This window comes from Carettochelys insculpta, chromosome 2, assembly GCF_033958435.1.
Source record: "Carettochelys insculpta isolate YL-2023 chromosome 2, ASM3395843v1, whole genome shotgun sequence".
Classification (NCBI taxonomy): domain Eukaryota; kingdom Metazoa; phylum Chordata; order Testudines; family Carettochelyidae; genus Carettochelys; species Carettochelys insculpta.
In genome coordinates this window covers 217,572,310-217,591,864 of record NC_134138.1, presented here as the reverse complement: position 1 = coordinate 217,591,864, position 19,555 = coordinate 217,572,310, and the positions used below count along the sequence as shown (strand labels likewise).

General features: G+C 43.3%; 1 protein-coding gene across 3 annotated transcripts in view; it reads right to left on the bottom strand.

Annotated features, from left to right (window-relative positions):
• GSDME (gasdermin E) overlaps positions 1-19,555 on the bottom strand; it is a 42,642-nt gene continuing 23,087 nt past the window's right edge. For 2 of the 3 annotated variants that reach the window (XM_074986165.1, XM_074986166.1), the window contains exons 4-10: positions 13,003-13,174; positions 11,965-12,085; positions 7,078-7,266; positions 5,057-5,184; positions 4,696-4,888; positions 2,974-3,047; positions 1-764 (exon numbers count right to left, since the gene is read on the bottom strand). In XM_074986165.1, coding sequence (XP_074842266.1) covers positions 507-764; positions 2,974-3,047; positions 4,696-4,888; positions 5,057-5,184; positions 7,078-7,266; positions 11,965-12,085; positions 13,003-13,174 — 1,135 coding nt within the window. In that variant the 3' untranslated portion in view covers positions 1-506. Of the gene's footprint in view, positions 765-2,883; positions 3,048-4,695; positions 4,889-5,056; positions 5,185-7,077; positions 7,267-11,964; positions 12,086-13,002; positions 13,175-19,555 lie in introns of all 3 variants that reach the window. The other variant, XM_074986167.1, reaches the window with a different exon arrangement.

Here is a 19,555-nt window from a genome sequence, read left to right as displayed (position 1 = left end):
GAGAATAAACACTTTTATTTAAAACCCACCACACTAAAGAGGTCAGAAGGGTATAACAAGTGCTTGAACCAGGGTGAAGCACGCACATACATACATATCAAAAGGGAGCATTACATTTTTAAGGGAATTTTAGGGTGCAATTTAAACACGGTATGCTGCTGAAACTTGCTACTTTGTACAAACAGTGATCAGCTATGATGCTGTAGAGTAATTAGTGTTAGGAATGTAAACGAAAGACATGGAGTATTGCCATAAATCTCTAATTTATTACTGACAAAATAAAAATAAAAGCCTGATCCTGAGTAATACCTGAGGAGCCGCTGCAGGATGAGGCTCCTAAATCAACAAAGAATGTTCTGGGATTCAATATCCCTGTATTTTTCATGTTCACTTATTCACCCACTTGGTTCCAAGATCCAGTGATTTGCAGTTGTCTCCCTGGCATGTGAGTGCAAATAAGCAGGGTTCTATAGCACTGCAAATTCAGCTCATATTGGTGTAGCTATTTATTCTGGGCTTTCCTTTTTTCCTGGGATGGTCCCACCACCTAAGGTATAAAATCCATACAATGCAATATAAAGAATGAGTGGGGAAAAGCTAGGTTCTTTCATGGTTGTGGCTTTAATTGAAGACTCCATAATTTCGAGATTAATGTTTGATAGGTTGAACAGCCTTTGCACTATGTGAAATCTTCCTTCGTCAGCAAGAGGTGCCAGGGCAGGATATCTCAGTGTCAACGAGCCATCAGCTGCAGCGACTTTAGGCTGTATTGATGTGAACAGAAAGAGATGTTAAAGCAATTTTTACCGAGTGCTGCTTCTGACATAAAACTTTACTTGCTAAAATAAAATGGTGTGTGTGTGGTGGTGGTGGCGGCGGCGGTGGCTGGCAGGCAGGCACCTCAGGTTCAAGAGACACAAGAAAATAGTGTCTGGCTGCCAAAGATACATTCAGGTAGAGATTAGTAAGCATGGTACACTCAGACTGAATGGAGACTTAAGCTCACACTTCTCAGAAGCATACACCAGTTTCTGGTGCCCAATTTGAGACAATGTGAACGTGGCTTTCAAAGGAGTGAACTCCATGCTGCTCCTGATGGCTTCCCTGGGAGTTTCGGGTGCTTGGCAAATACCAAATCAAACCCACGGTACCTCAGATTGGCACCAGCAGCTGAGGTGCTCATTTTGCCCCAACACTCAGAGTTGGGGTTGGTGTTAAAAGGAAGCCATGCTTGAACTACAATCCCTTTCCCACAAAGCAGCTGAGCAAAGCCTTTGCTCGGGTCCTTGCTGTGGGGGCTGCTATTTCCATATGTTCGCCTTATCCCTGGGCCCTTCAGAGACTGCCACTGCACCAACAGACAGAAAGGATGGAATCCTCGTCCTCTTTCCTGGCCACTCTCAGCGTAACCCTACGATCCGGCAAACAAGCAGGCACTGTGACTGTTTTGGCTGGCTAGAGGACTTCCAAAGAAGTTCAGAAGCTCAGGCTTCCAACATGCATGGTTGTATAGTGGGACAGAGAGGAGCACTGCCACGAGCACTCCAGCCTATCCAACTCTTTCCTCCACAGGCCTCTGACTCCTTCCCAAACCTGGCTACAGTGTAAGAGTTCCAGTCAGTCAGCTTCCAAGCCACCCATTCAGCTTCTCTTCCCCCCAAGTGACTATCAGTTCTCTTCCTGGTTCTTGACAAGCCCGCCTACAGTTCCCCCAAGGTTTTGTCTCTGAACCCAACTGAACCTGGAGCAACTTACATCACCACCACCCATCCCTCTCCCCGCCCCTCCCCCTTCTAACTTAAAGGCTGCGTCTACACATGCACGCTACTTCGAAGTAGCGGCAGTAACTTCGAAATAGCGCCCGTCACGTCTACACGTGTTGGGCGCTATTTCGAAGTTGAAATCGACGTTAGGCGGCGAGACGTCGAAGTCGCTAACCCCATGAGCGGATGGGAATAGCGCCCTACTTCGACGTTCAACATCGAAGTAGGGACGTGTAGACGATCCGCGTCCCGCAACATCGAAATAGTGGGGTCCTCCATGGCGGCCATCAGCTGGGGGGTTGAGAGATACTCTCTCTCCAGCCCTTGCGGGGCTCTGTGGTCACCGTGGGCAGCAGCCCTTAGCCCAGGGCTTCTGGCTGCTGCTGCTGCAGCTGGGGGTCCGTGCTGCATATACAGGGTCTGCAACTAGTTGTTGGCTCTGTGTATCTTGCACTGTTTAATGAAAGTGTGTCTGGGAGGGGCCCTTTAAGGGAGCGGCTTGCTGTTGAGTCCGCCCCGTGACCCTGTCTGCAGCTGTGCCTGGCTCCCTTATTTCGATGTGTGCTACTTTGCCGTGTAGACGTTCCCTCGCTGTGCCTATTTCGATGTTGGGCTGAGCAACGTCGAAGTTGAACATCGACGTTGCCAGCCCTGGAGGACGTGTAGACGTTATTCATCGAAATAGCCTATTTCGATGTCGCAACATCGAAATAAGCTATTTCGAAGTTGGGTGCACGTGTAGACGTAGCCAAAGTCTTGTAATAAGCAGGCTCAGTGCTTCTGCACTCAAAACTTACCCCAGCTTACATAACATGGTGTGCCCAAAGAGATGCTTACTGCGTCGGCTTCTGACACCCACTGTAAGTTTTTGCTTGATGAAATGGTCTAATTAGTCACTGAGGACAGTAAAATCGTAACCTTTGACACCCAATCCAAAGGACCTTTTTTCTCTTGCTTCACATTTTATGTATTTTCCTACATGCCACAAGGTGTTGGAAGGAAGAAACCCAGTTTGGGTTTTAACTAGCTGTACTGTTTGCCATTTGACCACGCTTGACTAAATGGTGACTAGGCTTAATCGATGCCTAGGGATGTAATCTGCAACACAGCCTGACCTCACCTCTGTCTCATGAGAGGTGCAACCTCCTCACGGCCACTAGCACCAACACGCTGAACTCCACGGCAGCCCACTCCCTTTTGAAGTACTCACCACACAACACAGGGCAGAGACAACGTGCATATCGCAGCATGCACGCAGCAGAGCCAGGGTGCAGTCAGGCAGTTCTGTGGAAGGAGATGTTAAAAGGAGCAGCGTCACTTTCCGATGACCCCTGAAGCAGGCGGGTTGCTAAAAGGGAGACTGTAGGACTATATCTGAACAAGCCACGCCTGCACACTGTTACCAAATGTTGGGGGTCGGGAAGGAATTTTCCCTCAGGTCAGATTGCCTGAGACCCTGGGGGTTTTCCGCCTTCCTCTGCAGCACAAGGGTCTTGCAGGACTAAACTAATGTAAATGGGGTATTCGCTGTAGCTTCAAGTTCTCAAATCATGGGGACGTCGGTAACTCAGAGAGAGGCTATTACAGGAGTGGTGGGTGAGATGATCTGGCCTGTGAAGTGCAGGCGAGATTAGATGATCACACTGGCTCCCTCTGGCCGCGAAGCCTGTGAGCGAGTCTATGTGGAGAGAAAAAAGGATGCTAGGAGCTGCATTAATTGTGCACTCTTCCCAGGTGTTGCAGAGACCCCTTCTGCGTGAGCTCCCTGAGCAGCAGCAGAGTGGGCACAGGGCACAAGCAAGCTGGCAGAGTGCTGGAGCCAGGAGGCCACGGAAGTCTTTGGAACGGTGCCAAAAGCTTTCCAGCCTTGGTGGGAGAATTTCTCTCCCTGGGTCTCCTGCCTGTCCAAGCGCCAGGCCTGGTGTTAAGTCTGGGTGCTGGACAGCGGATTTGGCCTAGAAGAAGACAAGGTCCCTGCCCCAAAATTAATATCAGACCCAGACTCTATAATCAATACCACTGCATGGATATCACACCATTCCCAAAGGGAATCAGCAACAAAGCAGCTTTTTGGAACAGCTTCAGGTATACATGAATGTCAGCTCTAGATCTTATGTCCAGAGCCAGAACACACCTGATTAGCTGTGCATTACTTTTAACAAGAGTCTGAGTAGTGTCAGTACATCACTGGTCTCTGTTTTGTTCAATTTCTTTTGAATCTCTGCATGTGGGTCATGCTTTCACAGTGCCCCTTATCTTCCAGATTCTGCTACAATGCACAGTGCCATGTAAATGGACCTTCCACTGTGCACTGCTACATATTTACCCAATAGCAGACTTTACCTCCTCACAACATGTGCCGTAACAGAATCAAGATTTTTTATGAAAAAGGAAGACATTAGCAGGTGGCTTTTAATTAATCTTGTAGTGACAGTTTCATTGTGAGGGTGGCATTCAGTTACATTTATGTTTAATTTCCTCTTTTCTGTGGCAGCATAATAACCCCCTAATTACAGATCTACATGTTCAACTTTTTTGATAAAATATGGTTTGTATTTCAACAACATAAGCCACACGCTCGGTGCCTACGGTGCAATGCTGAAACATTGATAGGAAGGGTTCGGATGAACAATGAGAACAGTAATTCATTAACAACATTAAATGAAAATACTTGGCTTCGAGTCAAATTATTTCCAGGAAGTGTTGCGTTTTACTCGTAAAACATGCAGCAAAGGGGGTATGAACCTAATTCTTAACCTGAATCTCAAAATGTTTTCGCCTCTGCCCAGGTCCTGCCCTATAAGACCAAAACAGAAATCAATGCATGGACTCAAGCTACCCGGATGTTGCCCTTTCTCAACAAACTAAAAATGCCTGCTGTACACTAAGAAGTTGTTTTGAAGGGAAATAGCTGCAGCTGTCTCCATTTTACCTGCCACTGCACTGATAAGGATGTAAGCAGCTGAGAAGAGACCCTTATAATGGAGTTGGTCTTTCTGCAACAGCTTATGCTGTAAACTGTACCCAACCAGCTGTAAGAAGTCGGTTATATGTTGCTGCTGTGGAGGTTTCAACTCCTTCGCTTCCATAAAATCTGGCTCATCTCCTGAGCAAATACTGTCTAACTGCAAAGAGAAAAAGATACAAGTTATTAGGTTCTCATGTCTTAAACTAGACCTCCCACAGAAGTCAACAAAGCTTGTTAAAGTGCTCATAAAAAGAAAAGTTTGAATAGAGGGATGCATTAGCTCTATTTTTTTTTTTAAAACACGAATACAGTTCTGTCATCTTACCACCTCCTCCAGTGCATTCACCATTTCTTCATGATGCAAGAGTTCACAGAGTATTTTATATAAAGCTTCTCGCTTGTCATCTGGAAGCTTCGCAAAGGGTTGGAATTGTCTCTCTAACAGCAACAGATCTTTCCAAGGAAGAAACACAATGTTAAACTTGTCTCTCTTACAAATGCCAGTAAAGGCAATTAAAATGCTATAATTACATCACTAATCTCTAGAATTCATAATGAAATGTTAGGGCACAGTTGGTTACAGGTGGGTTTTACTAATGACTTTGCAAATTAAGAAAATAAATACTGTTCACAGGAATCAACATTCACTTTTAAGATTTTATGCTGTATTTCACATGAAAGCTATTTATGATTCCCAACAGAACATTAACTTTTAAAGTATATAACTCTACTAGGTAGTCTGACTTCTCAACCAGAATATTTTATACCTGAACTGCTTTATGTTATGGTAAAAGGTCATTAATAATTAGAGTTGATTGTACTGTTCGTACTTAGAATTAAAAACTAAGACAGTAACAGTATTTCTTCTTGTCCTCATATAATTCACAATCGGTGTTACATTATTTGCACATCCTTCTCCTTTGACTAAAAACATGTTTTAATTAGCTACAAGAAGATCTCTTTAGGTTTTAAATAAAATTTATTCTATTGCACTATATAGTTTCAAACTCAACTACAGTTCATTAGATTCACTTTCCTGCAATGTAATGTGGCATTAAGCCAAGATATTTTATGAATAATAAATTATCAATATTCCAACACTGAGTTCCAGTGAACAACAGAACTTTAAGGACTGGATTTTCTTCATCCTTTAGAACGTCTGATACTACTTTTGAAGCCATATCACTACGTCATGCTTGTCAAACAAACGTGATCTTTAAAGTATGTATTTCACAGCCATAATTCTAAGATGTTGAAAAACAATTTTGCTATAAAGTACTGTCTCTACATATGATACAAATTATACGTGTAATGGGAAAAGGGGGGTGGATGGAACACCTGCTCCCAAATCATTCCAACTAAGAGTTATTATAACTATTTCAATAAATTGGGTAGATTAATCAAATAAATAATTGGCATTTTGTTTCTTTAAGTAACACAAAGAAGATATTAAGAACAGTGCAACCAAGAGTCCTTTGCAAAACTTTTTTTATCCCCACAAAGAGATAAATTCATGTCTTTTAAGCCGTTCTACGCTAAAGAATAAGAATCTTTCTAGTACTAGAAATGGCTATTTTGACATGATAATTTATTAACTAATCTGTGAATTTGGGGCCAAATTCAGAGGTGACATAACTAGGCAATTACACCTAAGCATGTGGAAGTGGATGTTAAGGCATGACTAGAGTTGGAACTGATAGAAGGTAATATCAAGATGGCGTCTCCTTTATTTTATATAATCTTAGCCCTTCTTATTTGCTGTTTTTCTTAGTACAACCCTAGCCTTCCACTCCCTAACCACTTACATCAACTTACCAATGTCTCTTTCACACTGCCATTTGCTTCAGATTGGAGTTTAGCTCTAGTGTTCAACTTTGATTTCCTACAGGGTTCTCAAAACTCAAAGATAAACTCAGGAAGATAAAAACAGCTTTGTATTTCTGGAGATGTCAAATAGCTTTTCCTGAGAAGCTTTGCTAAGAGTTTGTTTTCACATCAAATATTCTCAGTGGACATTTTTCAATGCTAATATAAATCACCATTAATCCTGTGCACTGTAACAGGGATATAACAAAAATGATGCAAAATCAAAATGGCATAAGATTACATTAATGACAAATGGTAACAATATGCCCCTAAGAGATACACAATTCACTCCTACTCCTTTCAGGAGTGCATCTTCTTTTCCACTGCTCCCCCCAACAAGTATTTACCAAGATATTTCTAGTGGCTATTAAAACAGGACAGCATAATTTCTAGGTACTGCACTATTTTGCAAGAACACTTCCTCCTTCTCTCTTACTGAACTGTCTGTAGTGTAATCAAATAAAGCATTTCTGGTAATACCTTGTTTCAGTACACTTAAGGAAACATTGCTGGGAATGATGCTTCTGTCTCCAGAGCGCCTTTCATTATCTACAGCATCTGGCTGATATAGAAAGGAAGGGTCTCTAAACGGTAAAGAACATGGATAAGAGGAGCCTTCTGTGTCTTCCCTTTCAAAACCTCCTTCTTGCTCATTTAGAAGGCAGAATTCTGTAATTAGAAACAAGTGAATAATTAAAAAAACCACATGAGTACAGAATCAAATACTACTACTTCTTTCAGTGGAGACATTAGCTTTTTTGAGTACGTGTGCTTCAATGTATCTGATTTCTTGCATATAGAAAAAACCCAGTCACTGGACACATGAATTAATGTACATTCTAAGTTGTTGCATGTTCTGAACCCACAGCTGCCTTCATATAAATGGAGCCAGGTACTAACGCCAAAACTTGAGACAAAATTTTGTGGGTTCATTTGCTAATCTGTTCAGTAATCTGCTAAATTAGACCCACAGTGCTCCTTGTGGACACCGAAAACATGCATGCTATCTGCAAGAGAAGCATCTATATATTTCTCACAGGACTACGTTATAGACAGTGGCCCAGATCACCCCTTCCTTCAGAAAACTGATGTGAAAGAGCTACAGAGCAGAAAAACTCCATGGGCACCATCAGCCGGAGACCAGGTCCATGCCAGTTCAGTGGCTGCATGGCTCCTAGTCTCACACTGCTAGGGTTTTCCTCTGGCTTTGGACGTTTCCAGGACTGCACTTCAAGGGAGACATCCACAGTGCAGAAGAGACTGATTGAAAGGAAATACAGCTGCAATCTGCATTATGTTTCCTGTCTAGTCTCTATGGATTCATGATGCAGGCCTGCACACGGGGGGAACAAGAGCAGTGAATGCACCCCTTCCATGGGCTGCTCCTCCCTTTCCCTGCTCTGCCCCCAACCTGGCCCCCTCCCCGACCAGCCTGGCCAGGGATTACTTGGGGCAGAGGATGGCAGATGGCAGCAGCCGCCACAGGGGATCACCTCCCTGCAGCCTCCCTCACCCCTATGCCACTCCACATGGTGCTCCACCCCTGCCTCCCGTCCTAATGGGGGTCGTTTTGGCACAAGCAGGGAGTGGGAGGCGTTCGGGCTGAGCAGGGATGGGGTGTTTGGGGAGGCTGCAGCATTGCAGCGTGGGGGTTCAGCATGAGCAGGGTGGAGGGCTCTGGAGGGGAGCAAAAGCGGCTGGTGGGGCAGGGCCAGCTGACAAGCTGAGCATGGTGGGAGAAAGTCCATATGTACAAAAACACGTGCGGACACCCGCCCGAGAAATTCCTGTGTACAGGCCTGTGATGGGATAACGCGTATCCTTCTGTTCTATCCCATGTGGGGCTGCCGCTCCCCTGTCCCCAGATTTCTGGGTGGGGTACTGGAAAGGAGAATGGAATAGTGCCACAGAAGGCATCAATCCATTCTTTGGTGAAGGAAAAGGAACATACGTGTATGCCAAGGATCCCTTCTCCATTCAATTCTTAGGTCATAATCGGGCTCCTTATACACAAGACCATTGCTAGTAACAGATTACTAACTACCCAACGCTGTTCAGGTTTGCATGTGTTCACAAATGGTAACTACCCTGTGAACCAGCCAAGTTTCATTTTACAGACAGGGAAACCAAGGCAGAGATTAGGGGCCCAAAGGGAGGCCCTGCCAGAGTCAGGATTAGGATGTACAAGTCTGTAGCCTCCAGACTCATGCACAGACCATCAGACAAGGGGTGGTCAACCTGTGGCTCTTTGAGCAATTAAATGCAGCTGCTCCTCAGAGCCACATGCTGGGAATGCTGTCGCTGCTCCACGCGCCCACCCGCCTACCCCACCACTTGCTGGGAGAAGTGCATGGTGCCAGCAGCTCCAGTGAGTCACCAGCATCGAATTAGAGTAGGCGGGAGGGTACCTGGCTCTTGGGGAGGGAAAGGGCATTCATTTAGAGCTGGGGAGTGGTCTGGGGGTGCCTGGCTCTAGAAGAGGGAGAGGGCATTGAGCCATGTATTATATATACTGATCTATAAGACTTGGTTCTTTGCATGCAATCCATCACTATTTTGGCTCTTCATCTCCAACCAGCTGGTCAACACTGCACTAGACCATGACCAAAAAAGTAATATATATTAAATAATCCAAGGCCCTTTATGTTACAACAAAGTTAAATGGCCCAAAAAAGAAAATTCCAGACCGTAGCCTATCCATGGCATTCCGTAGCAAAGAATGGGTACATAGACTAAAAGAAACGGAAGTTAATCTTAAAATAATACATGAAAAAGGAGAAGAAAGTCCAAAAGGAAAGAAACATTTCACAGGGCAAGGAAGAAACGAAATCACTGCTACAAGAAAGAGGGATAAAAGCACCCACTCAAAGCCGCTGTCATCTGAAAAACATCTTACAGAGGAAAGCAAGTTATAGAGGAGCAGAAAGAGATGAAAACAAATAAAAGCATTTCTCAGCAAGGGCAATGGTCAAGGCATTACCATCTAAGAAGTATAGTCTTGTCGCAATGTGCGAGTTACTTCCATTACTGTTAACATGATTTACACACACCCCTGAAGAGAGACGATATCATTAAAAAAAAAAGCTGACTTTTCTAGGAGAATGAGGCCAGTGACTGATATACAGACATGCAGCACCATAGGACAGCAAGTAAGGAAGTCACAACAGTCAAATCTCGTAACAGAGTTTGATTCAAAAGCAAATACAACCCTATGAAGGCGTGTACTGTTACTACTGTTCATTATTTCTATAGCACATTAAGTCTGCATAACCTACAGAGGGGGTGGGGACAGACTGGAGGATTAGAAAGGCAAAGTATCATAGTGCCATTATACAAAAAAAACAATGGTGCATCCTCTCCTAGAGCGTGGTGATCAGTGCTTGTCACCTTATCTCAAACACCTGGGTAGAAACACAAGCGATCCAGAGATAGGTAATGAAAATGATGAGAGACAGAGAGACTGAAAACAAGACTTGTCAAAGAGACACAAAACAATGAATGGTACAAAGCAAATCAGCCAGGTGCTTCTATTTATCCTCTCTCATACAATAACAGCGGGACCTAATGAAAGTAAAAGGGAAAACATTAAACCCTTCAAAGGGGAATATTTTTATATCCAGTGCATAACTAACCCATGGAACAAAAGACTCAAAAAATCACCGTGATAAAGGGTTCAGAAGGATTCAGAAAAGGAAGAGTCATTTTTATAGCTCAGGTCCTCCATAGTCATATTAGAGAGGATATACTTTATATCTATATCTGGCTATCCATATGGGTTATAAACTCTTGTGCCTTAGACCATAAGCCAACCATGAACAGGAGTGAGGAAAAAAAAACCAAAACAAAACAAAAACTCATATAGTGGTTATTCCAGAATTATCCATTATGGGGCTCCTTCAATCTTCCTCTGGAACAGCTGATATTGGGCATTGTCCAAGGTGGAACACTGGAGTAGAGGGACACTGGTCTTACCCAGAATGGCAATTCTCATATTTCTAACAAGGTGCTTAATTCCTGCCAAAAGATCTTGCAATCTAAGGTCCACTCTTACTCTTGCTGAAGAGTATCTTACTCTGCTATTAATTGCACTCATTTCCCAGCCCACAGAAAAGAAGGGGAGGGATAAATTAAAAAAAATATATAAAAAAAAAAAACTCTAGACATATGTTGTTTATGAGGCCCAACAAATAAAGGCAACTTGAGACATATGGTGTTTGTGAAGACTGAAAAACTATATAATTAAAATGAAAATAGGGTCAGGCAGCAATGAAGACAGAGACAACATGAGGCTAGGCACATGCTAACCAGCTGCCAGAACACAGGCTATGCCCTGGAAAGATTCCCAGCTACAAACTCTTACTAAATAATGTTTAATACACATCATTAGCCTAATGCCTTATTAGCATCTGATTCAGCAAACAGTGGAGTTAACTTGGAAATGTAGCTGGTGCCTGAAAAGTAACTATAAAACGCATGGCATCAGGGGAATTTTCTGGTTCAAGTCTCCACTGCTTTAGGTCAAATACTTTTTGTTTACAAACAATATTTTTAAATTGCTGCCAGCCCTACAAGCTCATGAGGAGATTCAAAAGTCAGTTTAGAGTCCAGCTGGCCATCACCACCTGTAACAGACCCAAATAAAAAGCATTCTAGGTTTGCGTCTCAATTGCATCTAAATGACTTCTGCAGTTCATCTTGGGTGCACTTGAGTTTAGTTCTAACCGACTGCCCTGCACACCTCAACGCAGCTTCTTTTCTTCTGGCACATTATCCTCAGTCATCTCACGTGGACCTGGGATTTCTAACAACAATCCACAAGGAGGACGAGTCTAGATGGAATGCCCAAAGCAGGGAGTTATCAAATAACAAACCCAGCAAGCCAAAGTGAAACCCTCAACCACAAAGTGCTTTTACTTGTCATCTAAGCAAGTGGGATCTGGAGTGACCAAGAGACAACCATGGCAAGGACACTTCTAAAATAATTTTTCTGAGCCAACCTGAATGTAAGTTGGAAACGTTCACGAATGACCAGCCTCACACTTTATTTCTTCATTATTTTTTTTCTAATAGAATGTTATACCAACAGGCAATACTTTGACTGACTGTAACATATTCTGGAGCTAACTGACCTGCATCTCATGTAGTTATTTATATGAGTGAAAAGTGAGGTGTGAAGAGTGTATAACATGCTACTAAATCAAAAGTATCAGCATTCTCACTCTTTGCACTGATATAAATAGTTATGCAAGATGCAGGGCAATGAAGACCCAGGAGCTGTAAGCCTGAATGTGAATGAAAGGCTTTACTTAGAAAGGAGCTCCTGTCCGTATCAGAGCTACATGAAAAGAAAGTAGGCATCATACTTACCAAACTGACCATCACGCTTTATGTACAGTTCAGTTACCCCACAGGCAATGGTGGTGGGAGCAGGGATCTCTAACACCACATTAGAATCTTTCCTTACATTCCCATTCTCGCTCACGGAAACCTGAGGGACACATTCATTGCTGTTTATTTGAGTCAACCGCAGAGCAGCTTGCACACAAAAGGAATTTCAGTGTAACACCACCTATTAGATTTGGATGGGCAGGAAGGGCATCTCGAGCCTTCGTTTGTTGGATCTGGGAATGGGTGACAGGAGGGATCAGCTGATGATGACCTGTTCTGTCCACTCCCTCTGGCCGCTGCCGCTGCCGGAAGACAGGATACTGGGCTACATGGACCTTTGGTCTGACCCAGTGTTTCTGGCTCTTAGAAGACATTAGTGGTAAATTTCCAGTGTCACATTTTTAAATGCACTGGCTTCAGCTGTGCTCGTAGCACTTCAATGTGCAGTTTCTTTTAATATTTGTGTGATCTTATGTTATGGGCATGAATGGTCACAAATCCCAATCACATGTCAAGAGCATTCATGGAAAACAGGTTCCAGATTCACACCACAAGAGCTTGGACTCTCATCCAACTTGGGAACTCTACTGATCCATCAGAATCAAACTGATGTATTGAATACGTGTGGAGGACTATTTGCAATGGATACAGTTTAAAATATTGACAAAAATTGCCAAATACATTAGAAAATGACTATACATATGAAGAAATTGATCGGGTCTCTGAACATTCTTTGAGAAAAGCGGCTAAATTAAGGGGATAACTTGCTCATTGAATAGTTATAGGCTTAGTTCTAGCAGTTAGAGAAGGAACACGTCTATTAGGCTAATTATTAAATCATGGGCATGATAAGGTCAATTATAGTACTGGTTGTCCAAAATCATGACGAAAAGTAGTACAACCTTCTTCAGTTCGTGATTTTTAATATGATAACAGAGGTTCTGAAGAAATCTAATAATGCTGAAGAAATGCTTGTGCGAGCTGCATGGTTGGAGGGTTCTTTGTTTTTCTTTTTACCTTTACAATTTTTGTGCTGAATCCCACCACACCACCAAATTTTTCTTCTGTCTGAATATGTTCAGACACGACACACTTTTGCGTTGTTACTATCTTTTCTGTCAAGATACATAGTACTTCATGTTTTCTTTCTAGCACTTGTTGCAGTAAATTATTGTTTAGATTTATTGTTCTGAAATTAAAAAGAGATAGTATTAACAGCATGAACTATGCAGCTGAGAAAACGAAATTCTTAACTGCATGCCCAGTAGTCTTTTAGGATCCTTTAATATTCAGGAGCATACATGGTTTCAATATGAGTGTCCACTGCAAATTATTCTGTTCAGTTTTGTTACCCGGTAGCAGCAAGACTATAATTATCTGTATAAAACCATTTAAATCTCAACATATTAAGTGAATTTTTGCTTCATCACCTCCAACAAGCATGTCAGTTGAGGCAGTTAAGTTATTTTTATTTGTTTAAATAAAAACCAAGTAACTTCAGATAAATCTAGGACTCCAGTGTGATTTGAAAACAAATACATGGCTCTCGCAAACATAAGGGCAGATCCTCAGCTGATGAGTCAACTGCCACTTACTTAAGCAAACCTCTGACAAAGTACACCAGCTGAGAATCTGCCTCACTAGCTTCAAAGTCTATTGTTAACTAAAATCCATAACCCCACAGAAGTCACTGAGGCTATGTCTAAACTGCATGTCTATCTTGAAATAATTTATGCAATTTGAGTCGTGCAAATTGCCCAATTATTTTGAAATACTTTATTCTGAATTTGGTGATGTCCAAATGATACTGAAGTTCAAAATAAAGGTCTATTTTGAAGGTTCCATTACCCATCTCATGACGCAGGGTAGCAGAATCGGAATACCATGCTTGAAATAGCTGTGCTATTCTGAGCATGGGGCAAAGCCACAGGGTTGCTATTTCGGGATATGTCTGTAACCCAAAATAGCACGTGCAGTCTACACATAGCCTGAGTCACATACTGCAGTCCTTAGTTGGGAATTGACTACTGAGTGCCAAAATAAAGACTATTCATTTGTCGTCCATACAGTGGCACATCTAAGGGTACTAGACAATAATTTCAAATTACACCCCAAAACCTTCATTAAAAAAAAGTTATTATGCTAGCAAAGTCAAGCACTCAAATGGTAGGTGATACCAGAATTAATTTACCTCACAGATTCAACTCCCCTAATCTCCAGCTCCGAGTTCCAACAATCTCCTTGTCCCAATCTACGTGTTTTCTTCCCCCAGGCTGGTTTTTTTTTGTTTCTTCTTCATTTGAATCAGACAGCTCCCTCCTCCACACTACCTGGGTGCCAGCAGCAGTTAAGTATCACTGAGAGCACAGGAGAGATGGGCTTCATCCTGTGTCCAGCTCCACCCTGATCTGGATCAGCCATTACAAGGGGAGTACAGTTTTGGCTGGACCATAGTCCATTACTCTCAGAGGGGATGGTGGGGAGGTGGGCTGGTACATACAGAGTCTGGTCAACACTAGAAGCTGGGAGAGGACCAAGCACACTCAGCAAGTACAGAATCTTCCAAGATATTAGCTGTAACACTCCAGCATATCTTGACAGCGTGCGTGTGAACTGCGATTTTTCAAAAGCTCATAACTTAGATTTGGACGGTTTTAGCACAAGGCATATCCCTGTCACAAAGATCAACCTCCTGCAAATTTAGAGTCCTTGCTCTAAAGCATGGCGGCAACTTGAGCTTTTCAGAGAAAAGGACATCCACGGGTTTTGTTTTTTTTTTAATAAGCAAAATAAGGCATTTCCCTTAGCCTTGTTCTCAGAAACAAAACAAGTGTTTTGGATAAAAACGTTCTAACAAGTTCCTCTTCAGACAGACTTCTCACAAGGGCCATTTCAAAATGAACAATTGCAGTGTCGCAAAATTATAAACAAGTGAAAATGGGTCTTGCAACAGGAAGTATCAACCAACCTTAACAATAGGTCAAGCTTCCAACTACAGGTTGCACCTCCCTTGTCCAGCATGGTCAGGACCCAAGCGGTCCCAAACAAGAGAATCTGCTGCCCCAGGGTAGATCCAGTGCTTCTGGTGCCAGACAGCCCTGCACTCACGGGGAAGCTGCAGCCCCAGCCTCCCCTCCCCGGGACTTCAGCTCCAGCCTGGGCTCCAGCCCACGTCCTGCAGCTGCTGTGGGGCAGCCAGGTGGCTCTTGTACTGGCCCCAACCCCAGCCCAGTACTCTCTCTCATCCTCAAACAACCATGACCATAGATGGTGCCGGATGAGAGAGACATGTATCTGAGAGTTGCAACCTGCAGTTATCTCCATTTTGTAATCTTCCAACCTTACTTTTGATCAATTTGATTGTCCAGTAAAACCCACAGTTGGAAGTTTGGATAACTGGGATCATAATTATCCATATATTGTAAAAGCTGAAGGTCTTATTAAACTTGTCCAGTCCGGCCTCCTGCAACTACATAAGGCACGTAACTTCACCAATAGCATAAGAACATAAGAATGGCCATACTGGGTCAGACCAAAGGTCCATCCAGCCCAGTATCCCGTCTGCCGACAGTGGCCAATGCCAGGTGCCCCAGAGAAGGAGAACAGAAGACAATGATCAAGTGATTTATCTCCTGCCATCCATCTCCTGCCCTTGTACTGAAGGCTAGGGCACCATACTTTACCCCTGGCTAATAGCCATTTATGGACCTAACCTGCAAAAATTTATCGAGCTCTTTTTTAAACCCTAATAGAGTCCTGGCCTTCACAGCCTCCTCCAGCAAGGAGTTCCACAGGTTGACTGTGCGCTGTGTGAAGAAAAATTTCCTTTTATTAGTTTTGAACCTACTACCCATCAATTTCATTTGGTGTCCCCTAGTTCTTGCATTATGGGAAAAGGTAAATAATTTTTCTATATTTACTTTCTCCACAGCATCCATAGATATTCACTTTCATATTCATAGATATCCATATATTCACTTTCTCCATAGCATCTGTATAGAGTCCATAACTTCGTTTCAGTGATAATACATATAGGAAACTCTTTCATTTCCAGCATTTTAATCATAAGTAAATTTTAGTTATGTTTTCTATAAGTACAGTATAATCAAAGTAAATACAAATAAATACAGCAAATACAGTGTAAGTTTACAGTGCTCAATACTATTGTTATTGGTAAATAAAGTACACTGAATACATTTTTGTTTGTTTCTTAATATCTAATATTGTTTTTCTTTAGTATTACACATTACTAGGTAAACCTCTTTGTTATCCAGAATATTTGAATATCCAGCAACCTCCTGGTCCCAGGGCTGTCGCATCTGAAAGAGTTTACCGCATCTTTTAGAAAGACATCCCATCTTGACTTAAAAATACTTCAAGAAATGGAGACTCCTCCTTATCCTTAGGAAATTGTTTATCCCCCACTGTTAAAAATATGGGGCATATTTCTAGTGTGAATTTGTTTAGCTTCAAGTTCTTGTGTGAATGAAAAGGCTTCCCTGATCTTTTTTCTTCCTGCATCAGTTTCAATATGCATGTGAAGGTCAAGGATACATTTAAAAAAATCAAATTCCATAACTGTCACATTCAAAGGTGCCCCCCTTACTCATACAAGTTAGCAAATTATCCCAACTCAGCATTAAGCATGAATTCATTCCTGAAGATGCTATTCAACATGAAAAAGAATACTAGAATCATGTCCTAAAAATATCAAGAGATCACAAGATTCTTCTAAGAAATTATTACATATCTCATCACCATATCTTCCAGCATTTCTGATACAAGATTCAGTCCTGTCAGTGAAGTTAAAGAAACTTTTAACTGTAGTCTATCAAATAAAAAGTGTAAATTATACCAATCTTTTCAAAGCACTCATGTGAGGCTCCTAATAGAAGGTGTGACACCTCTGTTAACAGACATCTCTAGCAAGATAGCTAGACAATTAAAAAATTGCTCTCTTTGACAGGAGTTATTTAATTCTTTCTTCTCCATTCCACTCTAAATGGGGTATTCAGAGGAGTTACACAATAATTCCCAGAAAATACAAAGACATCTCAGCATCATTTCTAGCTTTCTTAATTAAAAAAGTTCAGACATCCTAGCTCTGGAGATTCAGAAGTTACATACCATACACTGCACAATGGCTGGAAGTCAGCTTGTTTTTCCTTTTCTTAAAAAAAAACAAACAAACAAAAAAGAAAACCCAACTTCAGCCACTTTTTGATCTGCATGGAATACAGAAACCTCTCACTGCTTCTATAAAAAGTTCAGTCATTCAGAAAGTACTGTCTAAGAAAACCCTAAAAATTGTGCAGATGAGGGGGAAAAAAAAATCTACCAAAATCATGCAATAATCATTGTGACAATATACCTAAGCATTTCTGAGGGGTTTTTTTTTTTGGAGGGGGCACGTGAAGGGGAAGAAGGCTTCATTTTATATCTGAAAGGGAAGGCTCTATGAAATACAAGCAGACATCCAAGAATTTTCAAATGGTCACAAACATTCTTGGAAACTCTCACTGATACGTGAAACTGGAGTTACAGAGCAGCACAGTAACTAACAGAGATCACCCTTTCCATATTACGGGTTGAACCTCTCTAATCTGGAACTGTCTCACCCAGTAAAGTCCATAATCCAGCATGATTTTAGTTAGCTGGATTTTCATTTATCATGGATGTGAACAAGTTTCCCATGTTCCCATAAACTTTCTTCACAGCCACCAGTCCTGGCTCTCAGTGCTCTGGACGGTTATTTAGCTGTAATTTACTCCTACAGCATGGTTTCCCAAACCGGGGTGCATGAAGAAATTCTGGGGGGGAGCCATGAGGCAACCCAGTCCCCCCCCCATCATCCCCCCCACCTGAAGAAAGAGCTGGCCTTTGCTTTCGGCTCTCAGCCCCTGCCATTTTACACGGGTGACCTGGTGCAGCCGCTTTAAAAAGTAGGCACTCGGCAAAGACCCATGTGGAGCTAGCTGCCTCCTGCAAAGGTGAGAGAGTGTGGGTTGTGGGGGGTTAGGAGGAGGATGGGATTAGATGGGAGGCTGGGGATGCCTGGCTCGGGTGAGGGGGATGAGGTAAGAGCAGGGGCTGGTGGTGCCTGGCTTTGTGGGATGGGAGCGGCTTGTGTGGGCAGCTCACGGGGTTTGCGGGGCTCAGGCGGCTGGCTGGCTTGTGGGAACTGCAGTACTTGGGCAGCTGGCCCCGGCATCACAGGGTTCAGGTGGCTTGGGCTGGTGGCTGGCCCCGGCAGCATGGGGCTCGGGTGGCTTGGGATGACAGGTGGACGGCTGGCTCTGGCAGCAAGGGGCTTGGATGGGCAGCTCGGGCAGCTGGCAGCGGCATCGCAGGGTTCAGGCGGCTTGAGGTGGTGGCTGGCCCTGGATGGCAGCCAGGCTGCTGGCCCTAGCAGCATGGGGCTTAGGTGGACAGCTTGGGCAGCTGTCCCGTGGCTGGGGCAGGCAGCTGGTCCCAGCAGCATGGGGCTCAGGCAGCCAGTGGAGAGGTGGCGGGCGGGTGGGTAGCCGGCCCCAGTGGTGCAAGGCTCAGGAGAGTGGCTCTGGCAGCGCAGGTCTCAAGTGGGTAGGCGGCTGTTGTGGTCAGCTCTGGCAGCTGGCTTGGGGCTCAGGTAGCTGGCCAGCTGGGGCTGCACCAGGCACCTGCAAGGGGCCAAGAAAAACTATTTGTGCTTATTTTTAATTTTAAATAACATTTTGTGTTTATTTTAAATTATGAATTGATTTTTTTAAGAGGAGGGTTGGATGATGGTCAAGAAGGGGGGGAGGGGGCGTTAAGGTTTCTCAAAAAATCAAAAGTGGGGCATGATGCCGAAAAGTTTGGGAACCGCTGCCCTAAAGTCTTCCAAGAGCCCAGGGAGCAGTGGAAGTGTTGGTAATGTGCTAGAAAATTCTGACCTCCTGTTGTCAGGCAAATTCTCTCAGCTGGCACCAATCAGGTCCAGAGGGTGCCCGACAAGAGAGGTGTGACCGGTATTACTACTTTAATGAGTAATAAGAGGGGTCCATGTCTACTGCAAGTTCCTTGAGGCAACATAAAGACACAGGGTTGGGAAAAACTGGGATGCAACACAAGAGCATTCCCCTCTCCTCATGTGCTCTTGTTTTCATTCCACTGATTTTGTACCTGTCTAAGGTGGTTATAAACTTACAGGGCACTCTCCATTCCATCCAGTTACAGGAAGAGAGAATGCAGAAAACTAAAACCAGATAACTTGGTTCCTGAAATAGTACTAAATCAAGAACGGCTTCAAAACCTGCTTATGTGTTGTTTATAAGAATGGCCCTGCAGAGTTCAGTTTCATCTACTGCAATGGAATCAGTCTGGCCCAAAATCACTTACATCCTGACTCAGAAGTACATCTAAGACTCCACGTCAAAGCTGAAGCATCCTATTCTCAGGCCCCAGTTCCAGGAACTTCAACAGGATACGCACTAAATGCTTTCTTGAATACATTCCCTATACGCTAAGGCTACGTCTACACAGCAGGGTTTTTCCAGCACAACTATGTTGTCAGAAAAAACCCGTGGAGTGTCTACATGCAAAATGTGCT